The sequence below is a fragment of the Sus scrofa genome, chromosome 2 (genome assembly GCF_054392235.1).
Source record: "Sus scrofa isolate SSC_HxYL_T2T_F1_AM1 chromosome 2, Sscrofa_HxYL_maternal_Yorkshire_Landrace_v2.0, whole genome shotgun sequence".
Classification (NCBI taxonomy): domain Eukaryota; kingdom Metazoa; phylum Chordata; class Mammalia; order Artiodactyla; family Suidae; genus Sus; species Sus scrofa.
In genome coordinates this window covers 18366152-18378797 of record NC_139384.1, presented here as the reverse complement: position 1 = coordinate 18378797, position 12646 = coordinate 18366152, and the positions used below count along the sequence as shown (strand labels likewise).

General features: G+C 49.3%; 1 protein-coding gene across 5 annotated transcripts in view; it reads right to left on the bottom strand.

Moving 5' to 3' along the window:
* Positions 1–1339: 1339 nt before the first annotated feature.
* Positions 1340–12646, bottom strand: part of SPI1 (Spi-1 proto-oncogene) — a 31130-nt gene continuing 19823 nt past the window's right edge. For all 5 annotated transcript variants that reach the window (XM_085009749.1, XM_005660921.4, NM_001001865.1 and 2 more), the window contains 3 exon segments: positions 3384–3571; positions 2400–2562; positions 1340–2051 (listed from right to left, as the gene is read on the bottom strand). In XM_085009749.1, the coding sequence (XP_084865875.1) occupies positions 1732–2051; positions 2400–2562; positions 3384–3571 (671 nt within the window). In that variant the 3' untranslated portion in view covers positions 1340–1731.

Here is a 12646-nt window from a genome sequence, read left to right as displayed (position 1 = left end):
TGCTCGGGTTCAATCCCTGGCACGGGAACTTCATGCCAGGGGTGCAGCCAAAAAACAAACAAACAAAAACACAAACAAAACCAGAAAATACATCTCATGCTCCTGGGCCTTCTTTAAAAGGGAACTGAGCCCATTTCCCTCGCTCGGGGCTAGGAGCCCTGCATAGGGGGTGTTGCGGATGGGCTTCCCCAGCCCAAGCCCTTGGGGCGAGGAGGTAGAGTGTGTGTTGGGGGGGGTAATCTGTCCCAACAGGAATGGCTCCAGAATCTGGGTTCTCTGAGGTCTGCAGGCTGCTGAGCAAAGTTCCTCACTCCCACACTGTTGGCTGCCTCTTCTTGCTACTGTTGGAAGCAAGAGCTTACAGGTTTCCCTGATCATCTTTTTCTGTCTCTCCCCTGCCATAGGCTCTAAGCCAGAGGGACCAGACACAAGGGTACACTCGAGAGGTTCGCTTGTACCAGGGTCCTGCTGGCAAGGATCCCATGAGGACACTGCAGCTGACAAGAGCTCTGGGGCTTAATTCCTGCTCCTGACCGAGCTACGAGCTACGGGTTACCCTCTCGCAGACACGTGAAGCTTCTCACATTACAATGACGTAGCAGCCCACGTGGGATGGGATCCAGCCCACCCCTTACTCGTGGTGTGAACTAGGACAAACTATTTGACCTCTAAGAGCCTCAGTTTTTCAGTTTATAAAATGGGATGCTATTAGATACCACTCCTCAGGGATGACATGTAATAAAATGGCCAAAAAATCCAGTGTTGTTGCCATTATTATTATTATAATCATCACTAGGGTCATAGCCTACAGCTTATAAGCTTAAGGCTCATGGAGGCATCTAAAAAAAATTTATTCGTTGCAGAGGGCTTTTTAATGATTTATTTGCCTAAGAACAACTGAGGACTCTTCCATCCACAGGCTCTAAATCCTGGTCAGGTACAATGTGTCATCTGTCCTCATGTCCCCAGTGTCCAGCATTGGAAAGGATCCTTAGTAAATGCCCGAGGGACAAATGAGGAAAAGCCATATCAGATGGCGGGGGGTGGGGGGGGCAGACAAGGTGCACAAAACATTTTTTTTCCCCACACCTGACACATATGACACCTGACACATATGAAAGCTCCCAGGCTAGGGGCTGAATCAGAGCCACAGCTGTCGGCCTAACCCACAGCCATGACACCAGATCCAAAACACCTCTGTGACCTACACTGCAGCCTGCAGCAACATGAGATCTTCAACCCACATCCTCACAGACACCATGTTGGGTTCTTAACCCACTGAGCCACAACGGGTGCTCCCACAAAACATTTCAAAAGAGACTCTGTACTACAAGAGGACTCACTGAGAATAACTTTAATGTTTTGTTTTTTCAGGAAGCTGATGGGGGAAAGGTGTGGGGAGGGAGGGAGGGATGCTTAAAGAGGAGAAGGATTCAATTTACACGAATAAGATGACTTCGAACTCCCAAGGAAGTACTGCTAGTACTAAGCAAGCTGACCCTTCGCTGAGGCCAGACGCCCAGGCGGCCTTCTGGAGCCGGGGCTGGAGTCCTGGTGGGAGGCGAAGCAAGGGTGTGGATAGGGGTCTTAGAGGAGGAGGGGCTGGGCGGAGAGGCCCGCCACAGTCCTGCCCCTGGCCCCTGGAAGCTTCCCCCCTGTGTCCAGCCGGGCGAGGGGTTAATGCTATGGCCAGCGGGGAGACCTGGCGGCCCGGCGGGCTTGGGGCTGGGCTCAGTGGGGTGGGTGGCGCCGCTCGACCAGGGCCCCGCGGCCCAGCACCTCCCCGCTGAACTGGTAGGTGAGCTTCTTCTTGACCTTCTTGACCTCGCCCGTCTTGCCGTAGTTGCGCAGCGCGCGAGCCATCTTCTGGTAGGTCATCTTCTTGCGGTTGCCCTTCTGGATGCCCCAGCGGTGCGCCAGCGCCTCCTTGTGCTTGGACGAAAACTGGAAGGTGCCCTTGTCCTTGTCCACCCACCAGATGCTGTCCTTCATGTCGCCGCTGCGCAGCAGGTCCAGCAGGAACTGATACAGGCGGATCTTCTTCTTGCTGCCTGCGGCCGGAGGTGGTCAGCGCGCACTCCCGCACCCAGCCCGCCAAGCTCCCTCCACATGGTACCGCCCCGCCCCGCCCCGCCCCGCCCCGCCCCGCCCCAATGGTAGCTTCGGAAGGACTACGCTGGCGCGCGTGCGCACACCTCGCTACAGCGCCTGTGCTCAGACGTGCGCAGAGACACTCACAGGCACTCCCCCGAAACACACTGGCAAACGCTCGCACACGCGCACGCACACACACGTACTCTCAGCTCTATGGCCTCCCTGCCACGTCCGCCGGCTTGGGCCGAGGTGGGCATGAAACCGGGCCCGGGCTGGGTCCAGGCTGGCTCTGGGCATCCCCCTACCTGTCTCCCCGTGCAGGAGGCCAGGCCCTGGCTCCAGGCCGTCGGCCTCCCCGTCAGACACTTCCAGTGGGGGGCTCTGCCGCTCGCCCTCCTCCTCATCCGAGCTGGGCTGGGCCGGGGACAGGGAGGGGTACGGGAGGCACATCCGGGGTAGGTAGGAAACCTGGGAAGGTGGCCGAAAGAGGGTTGAGGTCAGTGAGGGACAGTTCAAAGCTCAGCGCTGCCAGGTAGGGGGTCAGCTGGGTGAGAGAAGAGGGGATGCTGAAATGGGAGGCCAGCAAGAGGCAGAGCATGCGGGAGAAAGGTGGGTTGTGGGGTCGGGCAGGGTCACCACACAGAGGGGCCAGGTTGTGGGGAGGAGTGGCTGCTGAAACCCCCACTCACTCCCCTGGTTCGGGGCTGCGTGGCCAGGGGAAGGGGCATCTTTTTCTCATATGCCGTGGGCCCCCCGCAGCAGCCCGGGGGGGAGGAGGTGCTGGAGAGTTGGGCACCAGAGTGAGTGGGGTTTAATAGGTGGGTGACAAGTGCCTGAAGGGGTGATGGAGGACAGTGAGGATGGTAGAGGTCAACAGAGGTCACTGGGATTAGAGTTGGTGCAGCTGAGGGGGGTGGTCAGTGGGGAGAGGGAGAAGCCAGGAGGTCAAGGCTCAGTGACCTGCATGCCGGATCCATGAAGGGCCACTGATGGGGGCTTTGGCCAGTGGGGGTCAGGAGGGCCTATGACAAGGCCATCAGGGTGGAGAGGATCAGTAGGGGTGTGGGAATTATCTGGCCTCTCTCCATGGTGGGGTGAGAGGAGATAAGAGGTGTAGGGTCACGAGGTCAGTCGGGGGGTCAGAAGACAGCCGTTGAGGCTCCCGCCGCCGTTGGCGCTGTGGGGCAGGAAGCCGAGTTGAGTAAGAGCCTGTGTCAGCTTCCTGCGAAGCGCCGGCCTTACCACAGGCTGCGGGCTGGGCCGGGCTGGGCGGGTGGCGCTGCACGCACCTGGTGGCCGAGGCTGGCATGGGTGGGTGCCATGGGGGTGTCGAGCACGTGCATCTGCTCCAGCTCCATGTGGCGGTAGAGCTGCTGCAGCTGGGGGGGCTGCACACTCTGCAGCTCCGTGAAGTGGTTCTCGGCGAAGCTCTCGAACTCGCTGTGCACGTGGTGCGGGTGGAAGTCCCAGTAATGGTCTGCGGGGATGGCAGGGCCGTGTGGGTGAGCGGAGCGGGAAAGGCAAGATCGTCAAACCATAACGCCTGGCCGTGCGGGGCTCTTTCCACGGACCAGGCTGGGCTGCAAGTTGACATGAATCATCTCGCCTCCCACCCTGTTACTTTCCCACCCACATTCTATAGATGAGGACACTGCGGCTTGGGGGCTACACAACACAACCAAGCTCCAAGGCCTCATTGGTGGCAGAGCGGGACCCAGGTCTGAGGCACAGCCTTTGTTCTCAGCAACCATTCTACCCCGCCTCCCATGTGATCACAAGGACACAGGCTTTTGAGCCAAAAAGTCCGAATCCTGGCTCTGTCATTTACTTTCTGTGTGACCTCAGGCACAGACCCCTCTGGCCTCAGTTGATTCACCTGCAAAATGGGGATAATAGTTACTGGGTGGAGTTCCTATTTTGGCTCAGCAATAACGAACCCTGCTAGTATCCTTGAGGATGAGGTTTTGAGCCCTGGCCCTGAGCAGTCAGTTAAAGGATCCAGTGTTGCCATGAGCTGTGGTGTAGGTCACAGACGTGGCTCAGATCTGGTGTTGCTGGGGCTGTGGCATAGGCCAGCAGCTACAGCTCTGATTCATCCCCTAGCCTGGGAACTACCATATGACATGGGTGCACCCCTAAAAAGCAAAAAAAAAAAAAAAAAGTTACTGGAAGGTATAAATGAGTTCATACTTGTAAAACCTTCTAGCCCTAGAATGGGCCCTTGGGGAATGCTGAGTCCCCTCTCCTCCCCGTAAGGACATAGCCGTGGTTCCTGAGCTGACTGGCTGCCCACAGTCACAGCACATGGTCTTGTCACACAGCCAAGGTGTGACTGCAGAGTCACAGGGCTGACATGCCTCACACACCAGAACTTGTCCAGGCCCCCAGTGCTGCCCCTTCAAAGCCATGCCCTTGGGCAGCTGCCCCCGGGTTCCAGTGAGGTTGCCAGGACCTAAGGCTTTCCCGGAAACTCCCTCGTGGGTGCTTTCAGCGTCTGCGGTGGGGTGGGTTCGAGTTTAGGGAACAGCTACATGCCACGGGGAGCCCTGCCTGGGACTGGAGCTGGTCTTCAACTTGGTTTCTCTGGACACCTTTTCCAGGAACAAAAACTGCCACATGTCAGAGGACTTCCTGGGTACAATTTGGTGTCTAAAAGGAGATGTGGTGACAAAGTGACAAGAGGGATTTTTCTCCTGTGACCCAAAGAGGGAGTGTACAGGATGCCAAGACGGGACGGTGTCTCTGTGACACGCACATGGCCCTGCAGGGGGACCTTCGCCAGCCTCATGTGTGGGTGTGGGCCTGTCTGTCTCCCACTTTCTCTTTCTCTCTCAGAAACACACACTCACTCATACCTCCCTATGAAATGCGTTGTTTTTGGCTCTGCACTGGTTATCAGAAGGCTCGCTTTCAAATCCTGCCTCTTGGTGGCCTAGCCATGTGACCCTGGGCAAGATATTCTACCTCTCTGAGCCTCAGATTCCCCACTGCAAAAGTCAGAGACCCAACTGAGTGCTTGGTTACCGAGGTCTCATCCACATGTGGAATCATTTGAACCCACAAGCCAGACTCCCACTTCCACGAGGCTGCGTGACATGGGGGGAGAAAGTACATGATATGGAGCAGAGCTGAGTTCCAGTCCTGGCTCTGCCACTGACCCCTGAGTGACCCCTATCTCATAGGCTTGCCGTGAGGATTAAATGAGCTAATGCCTGCAAAGCGCTTAGAGTAAGACCTGGCACAGAGTCAAACTCAATAAACATTAACTGTCATCATCATTGTAGTGATTATTACTGTTTTATTCTAAAGAGCCTAAATCACTTGAGCAAACAGCAGATGCTTTAATTTGCGTTTGTTCTTCTCCATCCCTCATTCCCCTGCTCCCTGCCATCCTAGTTGGTGGCCTCAAGAAATTGTTTGAGGGGCCCCGGATGTCATTCTCTCCCAGAGGCTGGAGTGGGTGCCCCAGTGTTGCAGGACAGGCACTGTTTTTTTTCACTGTGGTATTTCCAGCACTTGGATGCAGCAGGCACTCAGTAAACACTTCCTGAATGAATGAATGAATGAATGAATCCTAGTTTCTTTTTTTTTTTGGCCATGCCCACGGCATGTGGACATTCCCGAGCCAGGCTCAAACCCATGCCACAGCAATGACCTAAGCCACAGCAGTGACAAGGCTGGATCCTAACCCAATGAGCCACCAGGGAACTCCTACTTTCCTAAGAACTCTGACTCTACTCCACAAAATTATCTAAATCTGAAAGGAAAACAAAACAAAACAACACTTAATCTGTAAATTCTCCACTTGCTGTGGGAGTTGGCTCTGTCTTTGGTTTTTGGTTTTTTGTTTTTGCTATGTCCACAGCATGCAGAAGTTCCTGGGCCAGAGATCAAACCTGTGCCACAGCAGTGACCCAAGCCACAACAGTGACAATGCCCGATCCTTAACCTGCTGAGCCACCAGGGAACTCTGAGCTCTGTTTTTCAGAGGCAGGCTCTTTGGGGCTCTGAGATTTGGTGAGCAGAACCAGGTTCCTCTTTAGCTGTAGCTTTGCCCTCCATCCCTTCTCCTGGCATTGTCCCATTTTTGCCTTCTCCTGGCCAGCTTAAAGTGTCCAGAAATTTTTTTGGAGGGGTGGGGGCTGCCCTGTGGCAGATGGAATTCCCTGGCCTGGGATCAGATCTGAACCTGAGCCACAGCTGCGACCTATAGCTCACCTGGGAACGCTGAGTCCCTAGCCCACTATGCTGGTCTGGGGATTGAACCTGCATCGCAGTGCTCCAGAGATGGCGCTAATCCCATTGCACCACAGCAGGAACTCCTGCCCAGATCTTTCTTCTGCCCACTTTTGCCTTCTTCTGCCCACCAGCCCCCACATCCTCACACCTACTCCAGTTCCGGGGTTGGAGGGCCCCTGAGTGCTCTCTTTCTGTCCTGCTCCCCACCTCTCTTCCAGCTCCACTGAGGCTCACCTTGGCGGGTTCAGCCCGAGTACATCCTCATCAGAATTACTTCCAGAGTTTGAAAAGCCTGCAGGTTTGGGGCCCATTGGAGACCCACAGAATCTGCAGCGCCGAGAGGAGACCTGGGATTCTGGCCTTTAACTGGATCCTAAGGAGACCCCTGTACTCACTAAGGCTCTGGAATCTTGCTCCAGGGTCCCCTGAAAGCTGCAACTGAGACTTTGGGGTTACTATTAAGGTTTCAAAAGGCCAAACAGAAACCTTGCCTTTACCCTAGATTTGAGTGTTCAGGCAATTTTGTAAGCAACACTGTCTGGTAGGCAGAGATGACCCAAGGATGAGGCCCTCTGAAGGAACGCAATGCCAGGAGTCCATCCGCATGCAAAGGTCAGCACTCCTGGGCTCTTTGGACCTCATTTCTGGCTGACTGTTTAGGAAGGCATTGCTAAATCCCTTTCTGTCGCTTCAGTAGGCCACCCAGGCCATCCTAAAATTTACGCCCCCTTAGCATGACTTTCTGCTTCTCAAAAGAATAAGTGTATTTGTGTATCTGGAGCGAGCACTGGATCCTCCTGTCTACAACCTGTTAGGCACCCAATACGTACCAGCCCTCAGTCAGTGCTTGATTAAATGACCAATAACAGTTAATTTTAGTGGGGTTTTTTTATGTACAAGGCACTGTGCTAAGTACTTAATCCACATTATCTCATTTAATTCTGACCTTAACTCTGAGAAGGTGGCAGCTGCAGCATGAGGAAACCATGACTCAACGAGGTTAAGTTCCTTGGCTATAGGCAGTCGTTGGTAGAGTCAGGATCTAAACATTCCTGTGTATGACTCCAGGCACTGAACTCTTGCCACTATATACCATACCACTCTGAGGAACAAGATTGCTCATGAAAGCTTTACGTAAGATCCATGGTGTCAGAATTTATAGACTGCTCTTAGCCACCCATCTGTCTACCATCATTTCCCCTCATCCATCATTCATCATCCATCCTTCAGCCACCCATCAGCGAACATCATCCACCCATCATCTATCCATCCATCACCCAACCATCATCCATCCATCATCCACCCACTACCCAACCATCATCCATCCATCATCCACCCACTACCCAACCATCATCCATCCATCATCCACCCACTACCCAACCATCATCCATCCATCATCCACCCACTACCCAACCATCATCCATCCATCATCCACCCATTCATCCATAATCTATCCATCCATGATCCATCCATCATTGAACCTTCATTTATCCAACCAACAATGATCCATTCATCAATAGCTTTCATTTCTTCCCTCTAAACCAGCTCCCAATCCCAGACCAAAGTCCTACCCACACATTCCTATTCTTACTCATTTTTTTTTTTTTTTGGTGTCACTAATACCTATATGTCACCAGGACAAAAACAAAATGATATTCAAAACAATCCCACACAAAAAAAAATTCAAGATTTAAGTATCATTTAGTTGACCTTATCTCCTCAGAGCAGAAAACCCAGCCTGAAGTGAGGGCTCTCCCCAGGGGAGGAGAAGTAAGATCAAGACAGAGAAAGAATTTGAGAAATTAAGAAAGCAAAGGCTGAGAAGGCAGAGAAAAACATCTTAGAAGGAAACCACAGACCATTGGACAAGGGCTCATTAAGCCCAGCTGTCCTGCAAATTGTTCAGATGTGGAAACTGAGGACCCAGAAAGCAGGAGAGTTCCAGGCTCCTTGTTACTTTCTACACTGTATCCTAATTATTGAGATTTTTTAGCTGTTCCCCTTATTAAAGATAAATCTGGCAGGACATGTGTTTTATTCATTCCACAACACCTAGCAATGTGCCTGGCCTATAAAAGACACTTAGTGTATATTTATTAGCTGGGTAAGTCAGGGGGAGATGAATGGAGGGTTCGGTGGTGGGGGGAGGACAATGGGAAAAGTGATTGAGTGGCGGACTGGACGGCTGTGTGCATGAATTGGTGGATAGTCTGTGATGTGAAAAGATGAATGAGTGGAAAGATGGAAGGATGGAGAGAAAGGTCATGCTTTGGAGCTCTATTTCCTTCATCAATCCCACTGCAAATAGCAAATCCTATCACTCCAATTAGGATGGTTATAATCAAAAACCAGAAAATAACAAGCGTTGGTATTGCTATGCAGGAAAGATCAACAGAACATTGTAAATCAACTATAATAAAACATTTTAAAAATTAAAAACAGAAAGTGTTGGCGTTCCCATTGTGGCTCAGGGGTTAACGAACCCAACGAGTATTCATGGGGATGTGGGTTCAATCGCAGGCCATGCTCAGTGGGTTAGGGATCCTGCATGACTGTGAGCTGAGGTGTAGGCTGTCAGCTACAGCTCCAATTCGACTCCTAGCTTGGAAGTTTCCATATGCTTCAGGTGCAGCCCCAGAAAGAAAACAAAAAGTGTTGAGAAAGGGAAAAAAATGTGGAGAAAGGGAACCCCTGTACCCTGTTGGTGGGAATGTAAAATGGTGCAGCCACTATGAAAAACAATATGGCAGTTCCTCAAAAAACTAAAAGTAGAATTACCCAATTCCACTTCTGGGTGTGTACCCCAAAAGACCTAAAAGCAGGATCTCAAAGAGATATTTGTGTACCCATGTTCACAGCAGCATTACAGCCAAAAGGTAGAAGCAACCCACGAGGCCATCATCAGATGAATGGGTATGTACACATGGTGGAATATTTTCACCCTTAAAAGGAAAGAAATTCTGATATATGCTTGCAACATGAATGAATCTTGAGGACATTATATGCTAAATAAAATAAGCCAGTCACGAAAAGAGAAAAACTGAATGATTCCACTAATGTGAGGTACTTAGTGTATAGCCAAATCCATAGACACAGAAAGTACAAAGGCGGTTGCCAAGGGCTGAGGGGAGGGGGCAAGGGGAGTTACTGTTTAATTGATAGAGAAATTCAGTCTCAAATTCAGATGAAAAGAAGTCTGGAGGTGGACGGTGGTGATGGTGGCCCAACAATATGAAGGTACTTAATGCCACTGAACTGTACCTTTGAGATTGGTTAAGATAGTCAATTTTATGTTCTGTGTGTTTTACCACAATTAAAAAAAATAATAAGAATAAATGGCAAATTCTCTGAGCCCTACCTTCAGAATCTATCCTGAATCTGTCCCCTCCTTTCTGCCTCTCAGACCATCACCCTTGTCTGAGCAACCATCCTCTCTCTCCTGGATGGTCCCCGTGGTTTCCTACTGTGCTTTGCCCAGTTCCTACTCCTGCCTCTGCTCCATCTATTCTCCACACACCAGCCAGAGTCATCTTTTTTTTTTTTTTTTTTTTTGTCTTGTCTTTTAGCCACACCCATGGCATGTGGAAGATCCCAGGCCAGGGATCTGCCCTGAGCCTCTGCAGTGACAATGTCAGATCCTTAACCCACTGAGCCACAAGAGAACCCCCAGAGTGATCTTTTTCAAGGCCCATTCTGTGGAATCACTAGGTATTGGAAGAAGGTCTGAAATCATCCAGAGAGACAAAATAGAACTAAACAAACAGAAAAATAAACAAAACCCCAACTTGGTTACATTCAAAAAGAGGACATGGAAAGACATCAGATTTCCTAAGAAAAGCTCTAGTAACCAGAAGAGAGTAGAAAAATGCTTTCAGTTTCTACGGTGAAAAAAATGATTTTCAATCTAGATTTCAACGCACAGCCAAATTACAAGTGGGAGCATAAAGATACCAGGGAAAGCAAACAAAAGCAACAAAACCTTACTTCCCACACATCCTTTCTTAGACTGTAATGATAAGAACAGCAAATCCTTAAGCATTCACTGTTCTAAGTGTTTTACATATAGTAACTCTACCCTTACAGCAATCACATGAAGTAGGTATCATTAATAAGAAACTGAGGCACAGAGGGTGAAATGCCTATCGTCACCCCCACCCAGAGCCTGGTTCCGGAATGAGGGGTCCCTCTCCCTGCCACACGGCCCCTCCAAAACACAGCGGTGCAAAGTACAAGTAATCAAAACACGCCACGTGGCTCAGCTGTGGCTAATATCCACACAGCCCTAATAATGGAAAACTCAGATCTTGATTTAACAAAAGTTACAATGCAGAGGAAGACAAATGCTTGATGATCTCACTTTTGGGTGGAATCTAAAATAAAAAACTAGACTCAGAAAAGGAGATCAGATTTGTGGTTGCCAAAGGCAGGGGGTGGGGGTGGGGGAAGTTGGATGATGGGTCTAGGGTGCAAACTTCCAGTGGTAAGATCGCTAAGTCCTGGGGATGTAATGCATAAGATGACTCTAGCTAACACGTCTGTCTGGTACATTCATAAGTTAAGGGGGTAGCCCCTAAAAGTTCTTACCACAAGGGGAAAAAAGGAATTTCTGTAACTATATGAAGGGATAGATTTTTAAAAATTATTTATTTATTTTTTATTATTTGATTTGATTTGATTTTTTGTGTGTGCAGGTTGTTTTTTTTTTCATTTTTTTAAAAAAATTTACTGAAGTATAGTTGATTTACAAGGTTGTGATAATTTCTGCTGTTCAACAAAGAGATTCAGTTTTACATGAAGGGATGGATATTAACTACACTGTTGTGGCAATCATTTCACAAATTCACACGTGTGTGAAGTGATTATGCTGTCACACCTTAAAATTTTTTTTTCTTTGCTTCTTTTTTGTCTCCTTTTTAAGGCTGCACCTTCCAGTTCTCAGGCTAGGAGTCCAATCAGAGCTGCAGCTGCCAACCGACACCACAGCCATAGCAATGCAGGATCCGAGCCACATCTGCGACCTACAACACAGCTTAACCCACTGAGAGGGACCAGGGATTGAACCCGAGTCCTCATGGATTCTAGCCAGGTTTGTAATCCACTGAGCCATGATGGGAACTCCTGTCACACCTTAAACTTACACACTTATGTTGTATGTCAATTATAGCAACAAAACGAAAAAAAGGGGGGAAAAGTTACTGTAAATATTTTAGGATGTGTGGAGAAGTGTGTGTGTGTGTTGTAAATAACTAGAGAGTCAAATTCTGATCTTTCATAGTACTGATGAATAGATAATATCGCAAAGTAAAAAAAAATCAAGCTAGGTTCATTTCCGCCTAGCATACAGAAGGTACTCAGTAAATGTTTGTGAATGAATAAATAAATACTGTTCTAAGTCTACTTCAAATCTTTCTATATACATTTACATAGCCCTGTAATAGAAAGACTGGAAAAATAGATTTTTGGTTTTGCTTTTTAGGGCCACATCTGCGGCATACGGAGGTTCCCAGGCTAGGAGTCCAATCGGAACTACAGCAGCTGGCCTATGCCGCAGCCACAGCAATGCCAGATCTGAGCCGAATCTGCGACCTACACCACAGCTCAAGGCAACACCAGATCCTTAACCCACTGAGCGAGGCCAGGGATCGAACCTGCAACCTCATGGTTCCTAGCCATATTCATTTCCGCTGCGCCACGACGGGAACTCCTGGAAAAATAGATTTTAAGTTTCTCTGATATGCTATGTATGCCATGGAGAAATGACTGATTAGTTTACATAAAAGGTATCAAATTGGGAGTTCCCTTGTGGCTCAGTGGGATTAGGATCTGGCATTGTCACTGTGGCGGCTTGGTTTGGGTGGTTGCTGTGGTATGGATTGGATCCCTGGCCCAGGAATTTCCACATGCCTCGGGTGAGGTGAGGCCAAAAAGGAAAAAAAAAGGTACCAAATTGCAGAACAGCATGATACTACAGTCCGTTTCTGAATAGCTAGAACATGCGGGCGTGTAGGTATTCACTTACAAACATACAGGATTACACATGTAGAGTAAAACATCTTCAAGGATAGACCACGGTGCTAACAGTAAGAGTGGGAAGAGAAATGTAAACCAACTTTCATTTTTTTAAAAAAAAGCAAAAAAAGCAAAACAATGAGAAGAGGGAAGGCATATCTCACTTGATAATGCTGTTGTATTTTTAAATTGTTTGCAATGGGTATTTGTTTAAATAATTAAAATTAAACATTTATAATTTATTTAGATTTTCACACCCCCCCCCACACACACACGGTCATTTAGATCATGTCATTCCCCTGTT